Genomic DNA, 22,987 nt, shown 5'->3' on the forward strand with positions numbered 1-22,987 from the left:
TGGCTTTTAAAACATCCCCCCCCCCCGCCACTTTCTGTGCAGATCTCATACACACAATATTTCTTTGAGAGTAACTCATCAAACCCAGAGAGGCTCAATTCTGAGTTGCACAGGAAGGGGAATTCTCATCTCGGCTAACTGTGGAACAGCTGAAGTGGGACCCTCAGTTAATGTGGAATTGCTACTTCTTTGCTTTGACTGTGTACCCACAGTCAGCATGTGACGCCAGAAGGAATGCAACCCTCCACAGAAAGAGGTTCCCCATTCTTGGACTAGGATTTTTTTTTTTAAGAGTTATAGACTGTGGCATTGCTTGTTGGGGCGCCAGTGTGGTTTAGTGGTTAGACTGTCGGACTAGGATGTGGGTCATATCCCATCTGCCTACAAAGCTCAGCCACCATTTCTTAGCTTAGCTAGCCTACCTCACAGGGTTGGTGTGAGGATAAAAGGCTTCGGGTGGGGAGAAAAACCATGGAAGCCAATTCTAATCTCCGCGGAGGAAAGGCAAGATATAGGACGCGAGCAATGACTTAATCAGATGGGTTGAATCACCGCGGAGGCTATGCCATTCGGGTCCTCACCTCTCCCCAATCCCTAATTTACTCTCCGCGCGGCTGTAGCTCCGCCCACTCCCCCTTCTTGCATCCACCTTATCCGGTGGGCGTGGCTAGGATCCGAGCGGCTGCCCTATGAGCGGCTGCGGCTGGGCCCTGCTCGCTCCGAGACCACGCCCCTTTGGAACGTTCGGCGGTTTTGATACATTTTCAGGTTCCATTGAGAAAAAAACAGACACGCGCGCAGAAGCCCCCGTAGAAATCTTGCAGAACGGGAGCCGGGAGGAGGAAGAAAGAGAACGAGAGAGCGGCGCTGCGGGAAGGAAGCCGGAGCCCGCCGAGTGCCGGATCGTCAGCGGGGGACGCCGTCGCTGGCGGCGGCGGGAAGCACCAGAAGACGACGCGGAGGAGAGCGACGGAGGCGCTACCGCCGGGCGAGCAGCCCTTCTCCTCCTCCTCCTCCTCCCGGCCAGCTCGCCCTGCTTGCCCGCCGCCCAGCCCTGGGAGCGCCGGGTGGGCATGAGAGCCGCGAGCCGGCCGCCCCCCGCCAACCTGCCTCTGCAGCCGCCGCCAGAGGAAGACGAAGCCGCCGCCGCCCCGCGATGTCCAGGAGGAAGCAGAGCAAGCCCCGGCAGATCAAACGTGAGCAGCGCCGCCTCCCCGACAACTTTGCTGTCCGCCCGCTCCCCTCCCCAGTACACACCGTTCTTGGCCGCTTCCCGCCCGTAACGTCCCCCCCCCATCCCGCTAATTTCTTCGTTATTTGCTTTTCTGTGTCCTGTCCCCCCCCCACCCCCCATGGCCAATTCATCTAAAGTTAGTGGTCGCGGTTCCCCCCGCGCCTTCCCAATTTCCAGATGTACTCAGAGTTGGTGCTTGGAGACTTCTTCCTCTCCCCCCACCCCGCCAAACTCTGAAGGGTTCTCCTTCCCCGGAGGTTTTCTCCCTCCACCCTTCTTGTATATTTCTGACTGGGAAATACTCCTGCCTTGCGGCGCGCTTAGACACCCCCCCCTCGCCGCCGCCAATTATCCAGGAGTGACAAGGCGTGTGTCTGTGGGGCGGGGGGCTTTCTGTCCCCGACCCTTTCGACGCGGGGCTAATTGCCAGGGACCGTCCTCTTTTCTCCACTTCCACGCTTCCACCACTTTGATCTTTACCTTTTCCCGAAGGCTTCGGGTCAGTTTCACGTCCCACTTCCATGCAACTCCTGGATCGGGTCCTCCCCGCTCCATCCCCCTCCCAATAGTCTTCCTTGCTGGTTTAGGTTTTGGGTCAGTCCTAAGAGTCTCCGGGCGGGAGGGGGGGATTGCGCGATCCCATTCTAGTCCCTCCCCCGCTGCTCAACCGCCTGCCTTTTACTTGACCCTCGTGGGAACGAACTTGGCAGTCTGCGGGGGGGGGGGGGATGAGGCGTCATTTTGACAGCTGCCCTGTAGATGGAGGCGGGGGGGGGCGGCGGCGTTGTCGCTCCTTGTTTGTCCCCGGATAAGAGGAATTGCTACCACCCCACCCTCGCTAGCAATGCTTCTTATTTACACAATGACCATTCTTGGAAGCTCCCCCCAGCGCCTCCTCAGAAAGCGGCAGCCTGCAAGCCAGACGACCCGGTGATGGTCTCTCTCGGGCTCCGTGGCGGCAGAAGTCCCCCCTTTTGGGGGTTGGCGGCGCGATGTCCTTTGCCCCCCGATCTTCCTGCTCCATCCCCGCCCCCTCCTCTCCTCCTTCCCTGGTGCGATCGCCAGGCCGATAGAGCCGCCCCTGATGAGAGCCGAGATAAAGGCTTTAAAATATTCCTTTCTGCAAGTCCCGTCCTGATAAGATCGCCCTGTCGGGATGGGCTGAAATTGCGATCTTATCTCGCGCTTGACTCACTCCCATCTCCTCTTGCATTAGGAAGCCTCATCTTGAGGGACTTTTGCAAATGTTGGCTGTGCGTGTTTTTAAAGGGGAGGGGGCTTGGGAGAGGGTCTCCCTTAGGAAATTTTTTGGAGGGGGGAGAAAGTTGAGGGGACGTTTGGTGCCTTAAAAACACCTACCTCTGAGTGTCTGCAGAGTGCGTTCTGGTACTCCTTATTTATATCCTGATGAGCTTGTTGTCCCTGGAGGAGGAATAACAGAAAAAGGAAGTGAGAAGATTAAATCTTCTGAACTAGGTGGGTGTAGACTTGTGAGTTTCACAGCACTCTTCATCAAGGCAAATGCTTTCGCATGTGCATCATTGAGGCATTGAGATTTGTATTTGTGGCCTTTGGAGGTGTGGACAGTTGAGGTGCATGCTGTGGACGGGATGCTCATTGAAGGAGGACCCTCTCTGTTTGATAATGTCCGATACAGAGAATTGTGTTGCTGGAAATCACTGGAAGCGAGGCCCCTGTGAGAATGTATCCACATGCAAGGTGCAGGAGCAAGCTCACTGCTGATAATGGGCTCCCAATCAGGTGAAGAGTTATGTGAAAGTTGGAAGCTTGCATAGGCCATGCTTGGACCACTCATGGACGTTTTCCCTGTTTTACATCTCCTACTTGGTCATTTCTTAGTAACTATTACTGCATCTGGAGAAAAGGAGATAGTTTTGGTTTCACTTGACTATTTTTTTTAAGAAATAAAGTTTTTTTTAAGGTACATGTTACAAAATCCCAATGCTCCCCCACTTTTCTTTTTTGCAGTTATATATTGGAAATTAATAAAACTGTATTTTTTAAAAGGTACATTTTAATACTCTGCTGGGTTGTGGGAAGGGCCATCAAACCATAGAGATGTAGAGAGCTAGAAGGGACCCCTCAAAGGTCATCTGGTCCAAACAGTCTCAACACACACTGTCCCCCATCCAGTTTGAAACCATACTGGACCCTGCTTAGTTTTGCAAATGTGCCAGCAGTTTTTATTGCTGAACCACCAGGGGGTGCTTTCAAGGTTCCAGGTCCAATCCCTGGTACCCCCTGCCTGAAACCCTGGTGAGCTGCTGCCAGTCAGAGTAGACAGTACTGAGTGAATTAGACCAATGTTCTGCTTTGGGATGAAGCGCCTTCCTATGCTCCATTCCCACAAGTTCTCTTTATGATTCTTTCTCCTCCTTGCTCTTGTGCTGCTGGTTGTCTTGTCCTCCCTGATGCTTCCGCTCCACATATCCATAACCCAATTAAGTTTTGGTAATCCTTGATGATTTCCATATCCGGGAACATCAATGTTAGGCACCACCCTCTCTGCAAGTTTAACTCTCCTGGGCATTCATATTGGTGTCTCTGGATCAAACAGTTCTCTTGAGGTTCTCAAACTGATCAGTCAAAGGTGGTCTGGATTCAGGTCAGCCATCTAGGAAAGTGATTGTTTGTTTTGGGGGGGCACGGGGGATTTTAATATCAACTACTGGAACATTCCCACTGGCAGGTTTGACTGCTTTTTTTCTGTTCCCTTCCTTCCTGAACAGATCTTAGCCGCTGATAAGGCAGAGAGAGAGAGAGAGATGTGTGTGTGGATAGGGAAGCAGGGCCCCATGTGATAATATTGCTTTATCTTCCCCTGGAAATAATTGCTATACTAAGCTGCATCTACCTGTTTGCCTGCCTGAGGTGATTCCTTTTACTGATAAGAACAAAGCAAACTTTTTTTTTTTAGGGTGATAGTTACCCCTGCACACACCCCTGCAATTTCCACTAAGTTTTCTGAATATCCAACTTCTTCCTTGCCTCACAACAACTTTTTTGCTTTAGCCACTCCCCTTGTTTGTGGGGGCGGGACTTTCATGCCATCAGCTGCTTCATTATTTTGGTTGTCTTCTATTTGGGGAAAAAAGCCATAGCTCAATGGGAGAGCATCTGCTTTGCATGTAGAAAGTCCCAGGTTCTCTCCCCTTCCCAGCATCTCCAGGTATAGGGATGAGAGAGACTAGTGCCTGAAATCCTGGAGAGCTGCTGGCAGTCAGTGTAGACTGTATTGAGCTTGGTGGGGCAACACGTTCCTATACAATAATAAGTTTGTAACAATCTGAGATCCTGCTGGGTTGAAAAGCGGCTTATACAAGGGGAATTGGCTCGATTTGACAGATTTCCACCCATCACAGTGGAAAACCAATGTGAGGAATTTCCCGTGTTCAATATGAGCTTAACTCGCCCCCCCCCCATGCCTCCCCTGCCCCAGTTCTTTAATTTCCCCAGGTTTCAGTCCAGGAACATATGAAACAATAATGAGTGCTTTTGCGCGCATGCAGAGCGCATCTTTCCCTTGAAATATTTGGGATTAGGCATATGAGCTTCCAGTTAGAAGGAATGGGTTGCAGGTGGGATTATATATGGAACGCTTGAAGAGAATGGGCGGGAGGCTAAGCCCCAGGGGTTTCTGCGATGATGTTTTTGGCATTCAGCTGTGCTGTGCAAAATGCTCCCAGATTCCCTCAAATGATCCCGTGACATGCGTAATCTGTACACGAAGAGTGAAGTTCACGAGGGGGTTGAGGGGCTGGTCACGTTCGTCCATTTCTTTTTGTGTAACTGGAGGATTGTGAATTATCCGGTGTTGGGTGCGGACCTTTAAAAGAAGAAGAAGAAGGGAAACTTCTTAATGACAGGCAGGCTGGGGTCTGCAAGGAAGGCCAAGCGCTGCTTCAGTTGTGGGCTTAGGAAAGGCGCAAAGTGATCTGCCTGCTTCTTTTCTTTGGCTGAGGAAAGTGGCTCCATCCAGGACTGCAGGCCTCTTAGCCGCCCCCTGGCACATGCCTAGCAGAGATCCCGCGGCTTCCATCTTCCGGAAGATGCCGTTTGTTTGGGTGGTGTGTCTTCCTCTCTCCCCCGCCCTTTCTCCTTTCAACTTTCCACCCTGTTTTGTCTTGCCAGGAGTTGTTAGGTCTTTCTGAGCTGCTGTTGTGCATTAATTTCCAGCTCCTTACTTGTCACCCCTGTGCGCTGTTCTCCCTTAATAAGGAGCCAAAGGTGATCCGAAGATGGATTGGGATGTTTGCAGGGATGGGCAGCTCTGTGAATACATTAAGCTGACTTGCACTTGAAAGCTCCAGGCTGCTGCGGCTCCTCCTCCGGTTTCTTCAAAGATGCGAAGGGATGATAAAGTGGAGGATGTTGATGGGAGGCCAGATAGAGATGGCCAGAACTGATGAAGGGGTTGGAGATGGCAGATAGGCACCCTTTATTCTCCCCACCCCACCCTCCATTGGCATGAAAATGGCAGTCAGCAAGAACACAGGGCAGCGAAATACGTGGGCGTTTAGGAAAATTGTTCTTTTTGTTACTTTGCTTTCTCTCAAGGGGGAGAAAAGTATGCATGAGTTAAGGCTCTTGTAACTGAGCTGCAGACCTTTTTTTCCTTTTTCTTTAAGTAGATGTCAGATCATCTCTGCCTTCCTGATTCATATCTGCTGACTTGAGTTTGCTTCACTGCTTCTTGGCTCCATTTCTATTCTCAATCTCCCCCCCTCCCCCCAATGCCTGATGTGAAATGCAGATAAATTTGAAAGGAGGGGGAGGAAGCCTGGGAGATTGACAGAAAGTGATTAGATGAAGATGAGACCCTGGATTATATTTAACCAGCTAGTTGGTGTAAGTTGTTATTATTATTACTATGATAATGAATTGCTTCTCAGGCCACAGATATGCTGCCGTTTGTTTGCATTTTTTAAATAGGAAAATGCTATACTAGTGGTTCCCAAACATTGCACATTTATTCAAAATTCATTTATAAAACTATTTGGTTTAATTAATTCAACCAAATTTATGAACTTGGTCCAGTGATGCCAGATTTCAAATCTGATAGTCATTTACACCTCCAGCACCCCCCCTCCAAGCACCCACTTGCCTCTTAATGCCCCCTAGGTAATTTCAGTGCCCCGGGGGGCTGGTACCACTCACTTTTGGCTTTGCCACAGGCGACACTTTGCCTGCAGGTCATCTCGAGTAGGACCGGGAGCGAACCCCGCCTGAAGTCCTGGGGAGCCACTCCTAGTCAACGTGCCATGGGGAAGTCAAACATTTAAAGCACACAATTTGTTCCAAAACTCCTGGGAATTGTAGTTTACCCGTCAGAGCTACAGTTCCCAGCATCTTAACAAACTGAAGTTCCTAGGATTCTTGGGGGCGGGCAGAAGTCATGTGTGTAGGATGTACTTTCAGTGTATGGTGTGGATCTGCCCCTATAGACGGCCCAGTGGTCCGACTCATTCTAAGGCACCTTCCTAGGAAGATGTCAGTCAATCAACCTGGTGGGCTTGTATGTGCAAAGAGTCAGTTCTCCTTCTGTCCCATCCTGCGGAGGATGTGTGTGCCTTCCGAAGCGCCACAGCAGTTACTAGCCGTGACTGTTCACTACAGAGATGACTAAGAAAGTTGTCCCTTGCCACTGGCGGTGTGAAGGTCACTCAGATTTCCACTGGAGTTTAACCACATCTGTCGTTTATGGTTTGTTTATTTTGGGGCCACCCCTCAGCTGAGGTGTTTGTGAAGTGAGGGCAGTGCACAATAAAAATGATAATACAATAAGAAGTAAAAGTGCAACCTAAGAAGGGCCCAGCCTTGGAACCAGAGCATTTTCTTTCTTATAGCTCTCAAGAAGAGGAACCTTCCTGGACCAGACCAAAGGCTTGTGTAGTGTAGCCTCCCATTTCCCAGGAGTAGGCAAGGTGATGTTCCCAAACAGGTGCCAAGAAGCCCTGTTCCTCCTCAGCAAGAGGCATTGAAAAGCGTACTGACTCTGATCTTGGAGGTAGAGTATAGCCTTTGTGGCTGCAAGCCATCAGTAGCCTTACACTTCCCAAATCTGTCCCAACCCTGTCTTAAATTGTTGGCCATTGCTGCATTTCATGGTTGTGAATTACAATGACGTGCTGTCTAAAGGAACTCTTCCCTTAGTCTGCTCCACATCGCCCACCACCCAGCATCAAATCCAAACAGCGGTAAAAGGTCGGCAGAGCAGTTTGAAAGCCAGCTTATGTTATGTGCTGGCCTAAGAAAAACTACTTTGGAGAGAAAATTGTATCACGTCTGATGCCAGGCAGACCCTCTACCCTTATACTGCTCCTTTAGCTCACTGTGGCCTAGTAGGGTTGGGGAAGCTTTGACCCTCCAGCGTCAGCTGGATTCCATCTTCCTTCAGCACCAGGCAGCATGGACAGTGGTCAGGGATGATGGGAATTGTAGTCCAGTGATATCTGGAAGGCTGCAGGTTACCCAGCCCATGCTGCACTGGCTGGCAGAAGACCGATGGCTGTCAGAGGGATTATGCCCCTGAATACCAGTTTGCTGGAAGTCGCAAGTCGGCAGGGTGCTACTCAAGTCCAACTTGCAGGCTTCCCACAGGCATGTGATTGACCCCTCTGAGAACAGGATGCTGGACGGGTCACTGGCCTGATCCAGCAAGCTCATCTTCTGTTCTTAAGGAACTTCTAGCTAGTATTTGCTGAATCTCAAGAGGTACTATTCCGCCCCTTTTTTTCCTCTGAAAAATATTTCATAAGCTATTGTTCCGTTATTGAAATGTTGCAGTCTGATGAGCAGAATCCTTTTGGGAGAGATGTCATGGCTTTTGAGAGACAAGTCCTTCCATCTGAGGGCTGGGAGGCTTGGCTGCTGCAATAATTAGGACTTGGTAGATCCCATTTCCTGGACCCTTTTTATTTTTTAATGCCATTTTTCTGCCACAAAGGCCTTTTGAATAGTTCACTGTCTAAAGTTTAAATGTTTGTGAAGGGTTTGTTTAGAGCTCTTGCTTTGTATGCAGAAAGGCTCAGTGTCCAACGCCAGGCATCTCTGGTGAAAGAGGATTCTTGTGGCAGACTCCCTACTAAAAAGGCCCAGACTGTGGCAAAGGATAATGTCACTGTGGCAGCAGCAGCTTTTCAGACATGCTTTTGTACATCATGTGTACATATGGTGATACACTTCCTGAATTATCCTGGGTTCATAGCATTTAGGACAGCCTCCCCCAGCTTAGTGCCCTCCAGACCTTTTGGAAAGTTTGGGCTTTCAACTGGCATTTGGTTGGCCACTGTGAGAACAGGGTGATTGATGGATTAGGTGGGTCTTGGGTCTGATCCAGCAGGGCTCCTGTTATGTTCTTATGACCACAACTTCCATCATCCCTGACCATTGGCCATGCAGGCTGGGGTGGATTTAGGCTGTTAAATGTGAAGATGCAGGGCCTTCCACTTGGCCCAGAGCAAACTAGAGAAGATCAAAAGGAGCACCTGGGGGGAGTTAACAGCCTCATTCCAGACCAGCTTCTCACCTGTTTTCAGTGACAAGCCTTGTGTGTGTGGCACATGGCAATGCCCAGGTTGAGAGGCACCCAAAGCATGATAGACTGTACCTTTGTCAAAAAGGAAGTCCTCCATTGTACAGTGCATAATTAACCTGATAGGTTAGATACATCAAGATGGCCTTAAAAGGGATTGGACAAATTAATGGAGGAGGAAAGGGGCTGTTGATGGCTACTAGTCATGGCAGTATGGAACCTCCAGGTGCAAAGGTAGTCTATTTCTAAATACCAGCTGTGACCAGACATTTGTAACTCAGTAGCAGAGCATCTCCATTGCATCAGATGGTCCCTGGTTCATTCCCTAGCATGTTTAGGAAGGGAGTGTAGAGGATACACCCAAATGAAGTCCTGGAGAGCTTCTACCACTGTAGGTGATACTGTGCTTGACGGACCAATAGCCTGATTTGGTAGAAGGCAGCTCTCTTGTGATCCTAGCTGCTGGAAAGGCTGTTCCTGTCATGCCCTGCTTCTCCGATTCCTGGAGGCTTCTGGTTGGCTCCTGTAGAAGCAGGATGCTGGATTTGATGCACTGTCAGACGGATCTAGCAGGGCTCTTCCTTATTTTCTTCTTCTTCAGAATACGGCTGAGTCTCTAAAAGCCAGAGTATGGTGTTGAAGGCGCATGAGGCCACCACCGTGCTTAAACCTAGCACATCTGGATCAGTGTTAGGGTGGGTGACTGCTAAAGAACCAGATGTATGCCACCACGATGGGAGGAAGTGAAAAGCCAGGCTGCATTCCAGAGCACTCTTCTCACACGGCAACATGGTTCTTTGAGAGTGTGCATCCCGGTCGCACATCCCTGCCACATATCTAGGTCAACCAACCTGTATAGCATTTGCATCACTCTCCTGTCTGTCTGGATGTTGGGTTCATCTGTCCTCATCTTATGCCGACTTTGGGCGGTCCATTTCCAGAGCCAAACCTGATGATGAGAGTAAAGGAGAAAATAGAGCTAAGTGTCAGGTGTCATCAGCATACTAGCCCCCTGAATGACCTTGCGCAGCCTCCACCGCAGCAGCATATGGCTGTTAAAAAGCATGGGAGACAGGATGTGAGTCTTCAAAACTCTGTAGGACAGTTCACCCCAGGAACAGGAGAAGTTTCCCAGTATTGCCGCCTTCCGAGGTAGGAGCAGAACCCTGGCCAAGCATAGGCTCCCATCCTGTCCTAAACTGCTGAAGGATACTATGGCTGTTGGTTATTAAAAAGCAACCAAAAGGCCCAGGAGAATCAATAGTGCCACAGTGTTTCTCCTGGTCGAGGTCATCTACCAAAGCAAGAAAGGCAGTTAGTGCCCCATAGCCTGATGGAAACAGTTTCCTCCCAAAGTGCTTGAAGATGATAACATCCTAAGAGCTGGTCTGCTGGGGGCCCATCTAGTCCAGCATCCCTTGCTGACAGTGGCCAACTTGATGCTGAAATGGGAAGTCCAATTGTGATTCCCTGCAAACTGGTATTCAGAGGCATTTCGAATCCTCTTTTAAGGCTTGTTAAGTTGGTGGCCACCACTATGTCCCATGGCAGCTAATTCCATATTTTAACAAAGTGATGGGTGAAGTCCTCTTTGTCTGTCCTGAGTCTCCCACCACCCAACTTTATTGGCTCTGGTATTATTAGAAGAGAGGGAGGAAAACTTGTCTCTGTTGGATCCGCTTTTTAAAAAACACAAAGTGCGTAATTGTACAGAACTCCATTTGCCTTCTCCCCTTTTACTTGCACCTCCCCTTCCCCAAACAACAAAGTTGTGGTGCCTTTCCAACCGCTTTGGCCACGAATGGAGCCGGTAAAACACAAGGCAACTTTGACCCCAGCTAGCAGCTGGATGCTCTTCCCCCCTGCCCCGGTTCAGCCAGCGGTGGCAAGCGCCCTGTGGAGGTTTGGCACGTAATTGCTTTCACTATTAAGGGTTTTCAGAGAGCAGCCTTAAGCGCAGCGTCTCTCTCTCTCTTTCATTCCTCTTCCTTTTTGGCTGGAGCGTAGATGCTGCGTTGAGTTAAGACAGTAAAAGCTTGATTGTAACTGGGAGCTGATGGTGACTCCGATAAGGGGATCAGAACATCCAGCTATCAGGCCATGCCGGGGCTTTAATTTTTAAACCCACTTTTCTGTGTTCTCCTGGGCTTTTGCCCTGGCAATCGACTAGCTAGTTGTTGTTGTTTTAGTCCCGCCCCCCCCCCCGCGCCAAGGTTGCTGCAAGTCAATCAGATAACTGCAACCGTAACTATAAAGACTATTTTAATACCTTCGTCCACCCTTCATCCTTCATTTTTGTTTTCTGCTCCTCCCATCAGGTTTTTCTTTTCTTTTATGACAAACCTACATAGCAACCTCAAGGTGCACCCTGGCACCAGTTGTTTTGTTTCTCTCTCTCTCTCCTTCTCTTTTGTTCTGCTGTTTGATAGTTGTGGACAGCTGATAATAAAATAAAAAAGAGAGAAGAAGTCAGGGAGCTGATCCCTAGCCGAGATAGCTGGTTACATTTATTAACTTCAAACACGGGAGTGTGGGCACACACAGAAAATGATCAAACCTCTTGGCAGCTGTGTATATGCGTTTCTGCAAGCAGTTACAGTCCTGGGCTCTTTAGATTGAGGGGAATGATAAAAGCCTGCAGATTGATCTGGTTGCGATTGGGTGGTTGTGCACATTTAATGTTTTTTAAACAAAAACAAAAACACGCACGCGCACGTACACACACCTCTCCAAACAAAGCAAAACTCTCTTGTGGGAGCACGGAGGCAGAAATTGTCTGTAAAGTTTTGTAGGAGCATTTCTCGCCTCCCCACCCCGTTCCCCGAAACCCTCCCCCCTTTCCGTTTTTTGCTTTCTGCTGAAGCAGATCTGAGCTGCTGATAAGCAAGGGACTCGATCTCTCCTCTGATAAAGATTGCCAAGTAAGATAAAGGTTTCCTTATCTCTACCAAACAGACGGCAGCAGGATTCGCCTACTACAATAACAGACCCTGGAAAGGGGAGGCAGGAGGGCTCCAACGATTTGTTCCATTGCAAATGTGATTAATGCAGGCATTTTAATTATCTGATTGAGATGGGGAGGGGAGAGAGGTTGGGCCCTTCCCCACACTCTTGCTGTAGCGTGCGCGCATATATATATATATATATATATATATATATATATATATATATAATGTGTAATATAATGTGTCCTTTTTCTTTTCTTTTTAGACTTGATTTCTCTTCTGGGTCTGTTTATCAGCCCCAGATGTTGCTTCGTTCGAAGTAAGCTTTTAGATCCTTATCTTCCATTCTGCTAAGTGTAGCAAATATGTCTTTTTAATAATCTCGAAAGGCGAGTCTTAAATGCTTGTGGATAGTCCCTGAGCTGTGGTACGGTGGTGTCGCTTAGCTGGCAGTTAGGCGACTCCTGTCCTGGATCTGACCTCTCTGCTGCAATGCTTTAGACTGAGTGGCTCTTGCTTACGGGTTGAGCTTAATCTCTTGCACCCCTACTTGGCTGCCTTGCTGGTAAAGGGAAGTCGGGCAAGTCAGCTTCAAGGAACCTTGGGCAGTTTAGGAGATGGAATATCCCAGATTCTTGTTGTTGCTGTTTAGTCGTTTAGTCGTGTCCGACTCTTCCTGACCACATGGACCAGAGAACGCCAGGCACCTCTGTCCTCCACTGCCTCCCGCAGTTTGGTCAAACTCATGCTGGTAACCTCGAAAACACTATCCAACCATCTCGTCCTCTGTCACCCCCTTCTCCTTGTGCCCTCCATCTTTCCCAACATCAGGGTCTTCTCCAGGGAGTCTTCTCTTCTTATGAGGTGGCCAAAGTACCGGAGCCTCAGCTTCACAATCTGTCCTTCCAGTGAGCACTCAGAGCACTCAGGTGGTAGAATCCCAGATTCTACCACCTCCCAAACACAAACACACCACATGGTGTAGGATGCTTGTTGAAACTATTTGCATAGTTCCCCCCCCCCAATTAACAGACTCTTAAAGCAAACATACTTTTTGGAGGGTACTGCTCTTGCTGAGTGTGGAGCGTTTAAGGACATGGGAAGCTGCGACGTTTTATTTATGTTATTTATTAAATTTCTGCTTCAAGGATCACGGGGTGCTTTACAACACAAAAATACATAGCATAGTAACAAACAAGAACAATACCCCACCCCCCACCCCCCGCAGTATAAAAAGGCACAGATAGTTAAATAGCCAAAGGCCTAGGAAAAGAGGAATGTTTTTGCCTGGTGCCTAAAGATATGCAATGAAGGCGCCTGGCAAGCTTCCCTGGGGACAGCATTCCACAAGCTGGGAGCCACAGCAGAAAAGGCCCATTCTTGTGTTGCTGCCCTCCGCACATCTTGCCAAATTCTGCACCTGCTGAAGTTTCCAAAACTGTCTTCAGAGGCAGCTCCATGTATAACACATTGCAGTCATCTAACCTTGAGGCTGATGGAGCATAGACAACAGAAGATAGGCTGTCCCTGTCCAGATAGGGGCACAGCTGGGCGACTGGCACCGAACTATGGAGCCCCTCCCACATGCCCAAAGGGGGTCTATGCAGCTGCCTTTTACTGGATCCGACCCTTGGTCTTCCTAGTGGCTGGCAGAGGCTCTCCGGACTTTCCTGATCCTTTTTACTTGGAGATATCCAAGACTGAAATTGGGACTGCCTGCCTGCTGAGCATGTACACAGTCACTGAGCTGAGTCTCATATGGGCCCTGCCAGCTCCTGAATGTCTTGTTGGTATGAATGTAACTACTTATTTATTTGATTCCTATTTGATTTATTCTGTCCTGTGTATATATATGTCTACTCCAACATTAAGCCCTATTTGACTTCAGTGGAGCTATTGGGCAGCAGTCTTACTGATTAGAACACTGTTCATTGATTTAAAAAGATCCTGCCAAGGTGTGTGTGTGCACATGTATAATTTTTAATGAAAATAGTTTTTTCAAGCTGCAGGCAGGAAGCACCCTCATTCCAATAGGCATTCCAAATTTCCCTTCTGCTTTCAAGATGATGCTTGCTATGAAGCATTAGTGCATGGTCTAAAAACAAAGGGTGGTTTGTGTGTTAGAAGAATTGTTTTATGCTGGTGCACATTTGATGAACCATTTGACTAAATACCAGCTAACATTCCTTTATTAAGGTGACAGCACTAATTAAGAGGGAGGTCCTGAGATTTTGGGGTAGGGGAGGAGTAAGCCTTGCTGTAGTTGAGGAAACATCCCACTTCTGGCAGATATTGGGGGAGGAATTTGGCTCAGTTTGTATTTAAAGGCGAACCAACATAATTCACACTTTCCGAAACAACCTGTGAATAGAGATGCGGCCCTCCTTTGAAATTCAGACTCCTACAAATTTTGTAGCAGATCTCCAGCCAAGAAATACATACGGAAATGCACACACTGTGATAAAGTGTGCATTAAAAATGCACATATTGGTGAAAATCACACACCAAATCGTTTGGAGAAATTAGGAACATTTGCATATAAAAAGTGCATGTTAGGAGAAATTCACACTAAAATGCAAATGAAATGCCATGAGGACTAACTGGTAAACAAATCTAAAATTGATGGAGAAGACTGAAAAAATGAGAAAGAAAACCGAAAGAGGCCAAAATTGAAATTCTGGCCCAACTCTACCAGTGGGGCCATCCAGAATTTGTTGGACTGTGATTCCCAGCTTCCCTGATCACAGGACATGCTGGTTCTGGGGGCTGCTGGGAGGTATAGTCCAACAGCACCCAAGGGGCCATGGGTTCTCAGTCAAAGTGTCAGGTGGCACAACGGGTCAGTGTTTCTGGCTGCCCACCCAGGGAGAGTTGTGGGCAGGATTCCTGCTCTCCAGCGGGTTGCACTAGCAGACCCTCAGGGTCCCTTCCAGCTGTATAATTCTATGACTTCTATGACAGGTTTCAGCCGAAGAAAACGGGGAAAGGGCTGGTTCTTGCAGCAATTTTTGCTTAGCTTTGTGGTGCATGGGGGGGGAGGGGGACCCAAAATACGTTGTGTTTTCAGTTCTTACGGTTACTAGAGCTTTCCTTCTCTCCCCACCCAGCTCACCGGTTCCAGTCTGGCATTTGTTGTGTTGATGCAAATCTGATGTGAGTCTTTGCTTTTGGTAAAAGTGTCAGCTCCTGCCACAGACAGACCTCACGGTCCTGTTTGCTCAGAGGGAGTTTGTGCATTTGTTTGAGGCTGCAGTGACCGGGAATGGGAAGTTTGGAGGAATAAATTAGGAATCAGTTTGAGAGCGTGCTGTTTTCCCCAGATGCTTCGTCCTTCAAGGCCTGACCCTTAATTTCAGAAGTATGAGAGTGGCTTTAGCTGGCCTCATGGTCAAGATGGGACACTTGGTGAGCCCACATGCCTCCTGAAGTTTAGCCGACTCTGAACAGGGATCAAGAGTTTAGTGTGGCCGGCCGTGCCCTGTGGAACTCCTTGCTAGTAGAAGTTCAGCAGGAGTCATCCCTGTTGTCCGTTCGATGTCTTCTAAGCACTGTATCATTCAGACGGGCCATTCAAACCTGAGATTATTTGCCAACTAGCTTTACGGATGTCTTTGACCCTTTAAATGGTTTCAACTGTGGGGTGGTGGTGGTTGTTTTAGATTGTATACATCCTTGAAATATTTTACGTGAAAGTGTGGCTTATAAATCTGTAAATAAATAAATGCACACTGTGCATGCATGGAACACCCTTCTTTAATACTACTGCATGATTTCTGAATTCACCTCTGCTGTTACTCTCACACTCAGTTTGGGGCTACCTTTTGAATCCTCCTTGTGGTCCTAAAGACCAGTTCACCTTCAAAATGGCTTTGCCTGTGATTTACCGTATTTTTCGCTCTATAGGATGCACCCAACCATAGGACACACCTTGTTTTAGAGGGGGAGAACAAGAAGAAAAAATTCTCCCCCTCTCTGCGCAGCCCCCCTTCAGTGAAGCGGCAGGAGAAATGGAGTCCCTTCCATTTCTCCTCCCGCTTAGCTGAAGGGGCACTGCGCCTTAGCTGAAGGGGCACCTACCCTTCCGCAAAAGGAACCCAAAGCCTCCGGAGCGCAGCAGGAGGTCCCACTGCGCTCCAGAGGCTTCAGGTTCCTTTCGCTGAAGCCAGGAGAGTCCTGTTCTCGAGGCTTCAGGCGGCTATCTTTGAAGCCTGGAGAGCGAGAGGGTTCAGTGCGCACCGACCCCTCTTGCTCTCCGAGCTTCAGCGAAAGCAACGCGAAGCCTCCGGAGCGTGGCAGGAGCACTCCCACTGTGCTTCGGAGGCTTTGTGTTGCTATCACTGAAGCCAAGAAGCCTGCATTCGCTCCATAAGACACACACACATTTCCCCTTAATTTTTGAAGGGGAAAATGTGCGTCTTATAGAGCGAAAAATACAGTATGCTGGCAATGTTTCTGAGTTCCTTGGTCATGAATGCCATAGCTCTAGAGAAAGTAAGCAGGGTGGTGTTTTTCTTCACCCACTCTTTAAAGGCTGCAGTAGCCAGTCTGGCATCTATTTTTAGCTTTAAATTCCCCCTTTGCTCCTCGCTTGCTGCCTGTCACAGGCAGTTTGAGCATTTTCATAGTGTGATCGTGCATGTCCCCCCAGTGGCCTATGGCTTAGCTTGGAACTTTTTATTTGCTTAGGTTAGTTACCTTTCACAACAATGTGAACTTTTAGACTTTCAAGTCGCTGCATGATACTAGTCCTCAAAAAAGGAAAAAAGGAAGGAGGGAGGGAGGGAAGAAAGGAAGCTACTTTTTCTCAACTAGGGGAGAGAAGGGCCGTAACTCAGTGCTTAGAGTTCTGCGCTCAGATGGACCCAACAGTCTGAGTTGGTACAAGGCAGCTTCTGATGCTTCCATTTCTTCTTTTTCTTTGTGAGCATGGAGTCAAAGGGAGGCTGTGGGCATCCTCTGTTGCTGCATAATCTGGCTTTGGCAATGCTTGCCTGGTAGCAGAACCCGTTCTGCAGAATTCCAAGCACATGCCCACTGGCAGCTTCTCAGCGCATAAGAGCATTGCAGGGATGGCTCCAAAGTTAATGCTGCTGGTTCCTGATTTGGCTACAACAATACTGATAGGTACAGTTCCCTGGATATCTTTCCGGGGGGGCCAGAAAGATGCATGCTTGAGCTTCCATTTTTAAACATGTGGGAGGGTCTATTTTATATTTTTAAGGATGTACAGAATCCTGGCTGTGCCCTCAATTTTTTTGCATTGTCAGCAGGAGGAGACCCCTGTCTGGCACCTTTTCTTTTGCCCATTCCTAATTTTCCTCCGCTGCCACCCCCCAAGATCTTGGCAAGATTATTTCTCTCCCATCTCTTGTTAGCACATATTGCATATTTCCAAGCAGTAGGGATAGGGGAACGGCTTGGGGATGGGTGGAAGGTAACTTGCTGTTTTAAGTAGGAAAAAATATTCTCTTTCCTAAACTCAGGGATGGTGGTTTAGTGTAATCTGCTTTGGATAATTTGGTATGAGCCCTCCCCTCCCTTCTCAAAATGTATGAATTCTGTAGGTCATTAAGCAGCTACTCTTCCATTCATTTGTTCCTAATAAGCAGGAATGCTATTATGGTGTGGCCCAGGAGTACCCTCCCTCTTTCCTTTTTTTTTTTTTTAATCTCGTTTTACTTTTCTTAGCGGGCAACTTTCCTTCTGCCAGTCAGCCGAAACTTGAATCGGCACATATAAATTAGCATGTGCTAATTTTGTGGCTACGTACAAAGTCTTTAAAGGCTCTAGCAAGGCCCTTGCTAATAAATCAAGTGTGAGTGATTTACTAGCCACAGCTGTCCAGCTGTTCACTCAGAAACAGTCATTGGTCCTTTTAAAAACACATTTTTATTTTTTTTTTTAAAAAAAAGCCAGATTCTACACCCTGCCTATTGGGAATCCTGCTCAAATCTGCCTCCCTCTCTCCTCCAGCTTCTAAATTTTTGCTTGATAGCATCAAAATGCTTTCAAGTTTACGTGCCGCTATAGGGCCCAGTAAATTGCTTTTAAATATGAAATTGGGGGTATTGGGGCAGTGCAGCCTCTGCCAGGTGATAATTTATGCCCTTACTAGTGTGTCCAGAGACTACAATCCACAGTACAAAATCTGGTTGCCCCAGAAACTGTACAAAGAAGCGTCAACTCTCTCTCTTGTTTGGTAAGAGAGCAGCCTTCCTTTCTCTGAGTCAGCGGCCACCTAGGGAGTAAAAGATTCCTCCAAGGCATATTGCAAGCTGTCCAGGTGAGATGCAAAGGACTTGGGAAACAGGAAGGAGGGAGAAGTTCTGATGGTGCAGAGATGGCAATTAGATTCTTAACTTGCCTTTTCCAGAGGGGAGGTTTAGGGTGTTGATAGTTTGATCCTCCTCAGTGCATTGGTGATAAAGAGGGCCAGTTATTTATACTGGTGGGGTTTCTGGGGAAGTCAGCCTGGTTTTTGGGAGCCCCCAAAAGCTGCGTGGTTCTGTGTTTCTCTGCTTGGCACTGTAACTTGACCAGATTCTAAGAATTGCATGGATGGGTCCAGCAGGCCAATGTTGCAACGAGAGCCTTGCGTAATGTACCGCGGCCTCCAACTTGGTTTGTTGATATTTGGGTTCATGAATGGACCTTTTGTATCAGTTTCCTTTTCCAGAGCGTGAGCATGAGCTTCTGTTGGAAGCTATGCACTCAGAAGGTTCCAGTTAATCATGCTTGACAGCCGTTTTGCAATTTTAAAACCAGACATTGTATCCACAAGTGTTTCTTAATTGGGGCTGATTTTGACAATCAGAAGTAGCAGGTAAAATCCTGCTGTGTTCTACTCATGATAGATCCCAACAGCATTAATGGGCTGGGCTAAGTGGGCCTAAGTTAGTCCTGCCTATTAATGCCAGTGGGTCTACACTGAGTAAAACTTACCTGGATGCCACCCAATTACATGTGCATCAAAGCAGACGTCAGCATTCCAAGGGAACCCTGCCAGGGAAATTTCACATTGTAGATTAACCTGCAGATTTTGTAATGGAGATTGATCACATCTCTGATCTGTGGGAGTCAATTTTAGGATTACAGCATTCTGCTACAAGCAAAGTGTTCCAGGTAGTTCACATGGCATGCTGCAAAGTTCAGGACAGCACCACATTTAACTTAATCCCAGACTGTTGCAGGGTTGCACGCTAGTTTCTCAAAACTGGCATCTGATCACTCAAGCCAAAAACTATATTCCAGTAACATTATCAGGGCAGGTATTAAGCTACATCTTAGCAGCATCTGATCATCCTACTGTATGTGTGTGATTTTTGACATTAATTCTGTATAATCTTAAGTCCTGTCTTTAAGGATAACATTAACTTTTTCCTTCCTGGGTGGAACTGAGAAAATGAAGCCAAGTTGTGGGGGAGAATAAATCTCTGTATTGGAATGAAGTGGAGAACTTGTGAAGGGTGAAACTGGATATAAAATAGGAGGGGGTTCTCTCCCCCCCCCTCTCTCTCTCTGTGTGTACAGTTTCAAAGCTCCCAGTCTTTTATTATGTGATCCGTTGCTTTTAAAAATGCATCCGCTTGTTTTTAATGACTGGTTTTCTTGGCTAGTTCACCTAGGCCAGGGGTCACCAACTCTTTTGGACAAGTGGACAAGTTTTGAAATTTGAGAGTGTGCTGGAGGTGCCAGTCATGGAAAAGCTGCTGGGAGGGGCGGGGGCATAACAGCACCAGAAGGGCCGGCCCAAAGCATTTAGGCACCGAAGGCAAACCACAAAATGGCACACACACCCCAGACACACCTGCCTGCCTGCCAGGGAAGAAGGGGTGAGTGACAATCTACATCAGGAACAGAGGGGATTAAAGACCTGCATTGGAAATGGGTGGGTGGGTAATCAAATCAACCTTAACCGATGGGTGAAGTGGGAATCAAAGGCTGTCGGAGGGTGGGGGAAAGGGCCCCCCCGAATCACAGTGGGGGTGTGCAGAGCCCAGGAGACCCCAGAGGGCAGCCCCTGCCATTTCCTCTCTGGAGGTGGCAGCACATTTTGCCAAGCACATTTTGCACCATGTGAATTCCATCAAAAAAAGAAAAAAGAAATCAGATTGGTCTGGCATGACTTATTTTTGAGAAACCTATGCTGGGCCTTAGTAATCACAGCATCCTTTTCTAAATGCTCACAGACCAACTGTTGAATTATCTGTTCTAGGACCTTCCCTGGTATCGATGTCAAGCTCACCTGTCGGTAGTTATCTGGGTCTTGCCCATCTGCCTCTTCTTTACTAAAGCCCTTCAGCCTTGGAAAGCCTTCCCTCTGCACACTTGAGGGTGTGGGAGATGTGGGAATGCCAACCTTTGCCTTTTATCAGGGGATAGTTTTTCTGGGCAGAACAGAACGAATTCTGCCTGAGTACCGCTATCCTCAACTCTGGCTGTGCTGCCTTTCTAAGGAAGGAGTAACTGCCTTTAACATGCTTCGGCCAAAGAAGATTCCTCATTGTTCTATAGCAATGTTTTGTTGTTGTTTTTTGAAAGGATGAAACACTGACAGGAATGTAACAGTTGACCTTGGGCTGGAATAGGGTTAAGGAATGAGTGCTTCTGAGTCATTTCAGATAAGGGCCTTCCACTGCCTTCCCCCCCCCCCTCTCCTCCAAAATATCTGTTATCTCTTCTCTTCTCACATCAACATGCTTTGGTGACATCTCTCATTTGCCAGCAGAGAAAGGAAATGCTTTTTTCTCTAATTCGTTAATCTCCTGTTTTTATAATCTCTCTGAATATTGCCCTGTCTCTCGGTTGTTATGAATGCAAACACATTTACTCTCCCCACACAACTCGCCAAGTCTGAAAATTAGCTCTTGATTCACACAAGCATCTACAGCTGTCACTTGATGACTGGTGGCTCAATGTGTGAACAGGCTCTGCTGAGAAGCCCTGTGGTATGTGAAAGTTCTGTCCGTCCATTCTGTGGCCCTCTGGAAGCTTCCGGACTCCTCTGACCATTGGCCTTGCTGGCTGAGGTTGATTGCTGGAGTCCAACAACGTCTGTAGTGCCGCAGGTTAGTTAACCCTGGAGTAGAGCCTAGAATGGCAATAGCCTTGAGCTAAAGTGGAAATATACAACATGCCGATTTTGTGTTCTATCAGTGGTAGCCCATTTGTATGCTGCAGTTGTCCCTTGATGTTGCAGTCAACACACGGTTGGCATATGTGTAATACGCAAATTATTAGAATAAGTGATTCCAAGCTTCATGAGAAATGGTTTCAAGTACTTAGGAACTAGCCCTTCAGGAACTGAGCTAAGTATTTAAATTTGTGCTTGCTAATGTCAGACTTTTATGAAATGCCCACCCCCAGCAAAACACACACAAAAGAACTGCAGCTTTTAACTCGTTAGATGGACTGCTTTTAAAAAAACAACACAACTTCTTTATTGCTGAAAAAGACATCCCTGGTTAACACTTTCTAAAGAACTATTTTCAACCTTGGACTCGCTGTCCACTGACTTCTGTCTTCGTATCTTGGAAGAGGCATTCTGCTCTCTCTCACCAGGTGGGAAGCCTCTTCTGAAATGGCACCTGTTGAAACATTTACCATTTGCATGTACAAAGAAATGAAGTGTGTTTTTCTCTCTTGGTTTAGTTACATGCAGACTTCTGCAGAATCAATTGATTAATTAACCAATTAAACTAATTTGATAATGAAACAAGATATCTTTCAATCCGGAGGTAACGTCCCCTGCCCCACAAACGAAGAAGAGGAGGAGGAAGAGTAAATCTTGTGGTGCCTCAAAGGCTTATAACGTGTTGTGGCATAAAGCTTTTGTGGACTGGAGCCCAGATCGCTCTGCATGATGGCAGCCTTTGGACTTGTATGGAAATAGAATATACTAACTTGGCTAAAGGGTTCAGTTGTGTTTCTTAGCCTGGCATTGCTGCAAACTGGCAAATACTGAAAGAGCAATTTGAAGGGTGACAGATGTACATCCAGTTGGCATCCCAGTTGTTGCTGGAGTCCAGTTTCATTCAGCCTCAGGAGCATGTCAGGGATGATCTAAGTGCACCTGTCGTGTGAGAGCCAGGGTGGTGAGAATGTTGGACTGGGTCCTGGGAGACCAGGATTCAAATCCCTGCTTGGCCATGGAGCTCACTGGGTGACCTTAGGCCAGTCACTGCCTCTCAACCTAACCTACCTCACAGAGTTGTTGTGGGGATTCAGTGAGGAGGAGAACCATGTATGTTGCCTTCAGCTCCTTGGAGGAAAGGGTGGGATATAAATGCAATAAATAATAATCTTTCCCTGCACTAGACCCCACTCATGTGTGTCATGCAATAGCCAATGAACTCCAAGTCACAGGAGCAGCCCATTTTATGTGTGGAAGGCCCCAGATTCAACCCCTGACATCTCTTGGGTCATACGGCTGAGAAAAAAATGGGAGACTTGGAAAGCCATTTGTGTAAATGCATAAGGAACCTGTGGCCCTCCAGTTGTTGTTGGACTACAGCTCCCATCATCCCTGGCCTTGGTGTCTGGGGCGGACTGGAGTTTGAGTCCAGTGATCTCTAGAAGGCCACTGGTGGACCAATGGTGTAGTCCATTATAATGTAGCTTCCTGTAGAAGCTGCAGCTCACATGTAGACTAGCCAGAGGGAGGTCTGCTTAGCCAGACTAGCCAAGGGGGAAGTGGCTGGTTCTCTTCTTCCTCCCCCAGCCCCTCAATAGTTCCCTGATTTGGCCAACAAGGAGACAGGTTACAGTCTGACTTCCCAAGAGCCTGGTGTTCCAAATCACAGTTCTCAGCTTAGGGGCTGGAGTGAGTTTGGGGGGAAATGCAGTCTTCGCAGGTAGTTCCAGTTGTACATCCCTTGTGATCGGGGGATAGTATTTGTCTGTCTTTCCCTCCAATTTCTTTGGGTTCTTTCCTGCTCACCCCAAGTTCATGTCCTTTCCCGTGGTGCCAAAAGGAACACTTTCTTAGTGGCCAAAAGGGCGTGTTGAGTCTGCATGCATGTGTTAAATTGGCAGCAGTGCTTCCAACTGACAATCTTTGGTAACAGGCAAGGTAAATAAGTTTCTTAAAACTGATATCGCTGGCTGTTGTGCCACGTATTAGCTTTTCCTGTGATCATTAAATTTATCCGCTGATTTGTATGATGTTTGCTGCCTTCTTCCCTTCCCCCCATGTTCTTCATTATGTTCTCCAGGCCTTTCTATCTGGCCCTAGAACTTAATTCATAGTAGCAA

General features: G+C 47.7%; 1 protein-coding gene across 3 annotated transcripts in view; it reads left to right on the plus strand.

Annotated features, from left to right (window-relative positions):
- The first annotated feature begins 740 nt into the window (after window positions 1-740).
- The window catches only part of ZFPM1 (zinc finger protein, FOG family member 1), a 111,765-nt gene continuing 89,518 nt past the window's right edge, over window positions 741-22,987 (plus strand). For all 3 annotated transcript variants that reach the window (XM_053399955.1, XM_053399956.1, XM_053399957.1), the window contains exon 1: window positions 741-1,196. In XM_053399955.1, the coding sequence (XP_053255930.1) occupies window positions 1,157-1,196 (40 nt within the window). In that variant the 5' untranslated portion in view covers window positions 741-1,156. The remainder of the gene's footprint in view (window positions 1,197-22,987) is intronic.

The sequence above is a fragment of the Podarcis raffonei genome, chromosome 8 (assembly GCF_027172205.1).
Source record: "Podarcis raffonei isolate rPodRaf1 chromosome 8, rPodRaf1.pri, whole genome shotgun sequence".
Lineage (NCBI taxonomy): Eukaryota > Metazoa > Chordata > Lepidosauria > Squamata > Lacertidae > Podarcis > Podarcis raffonei.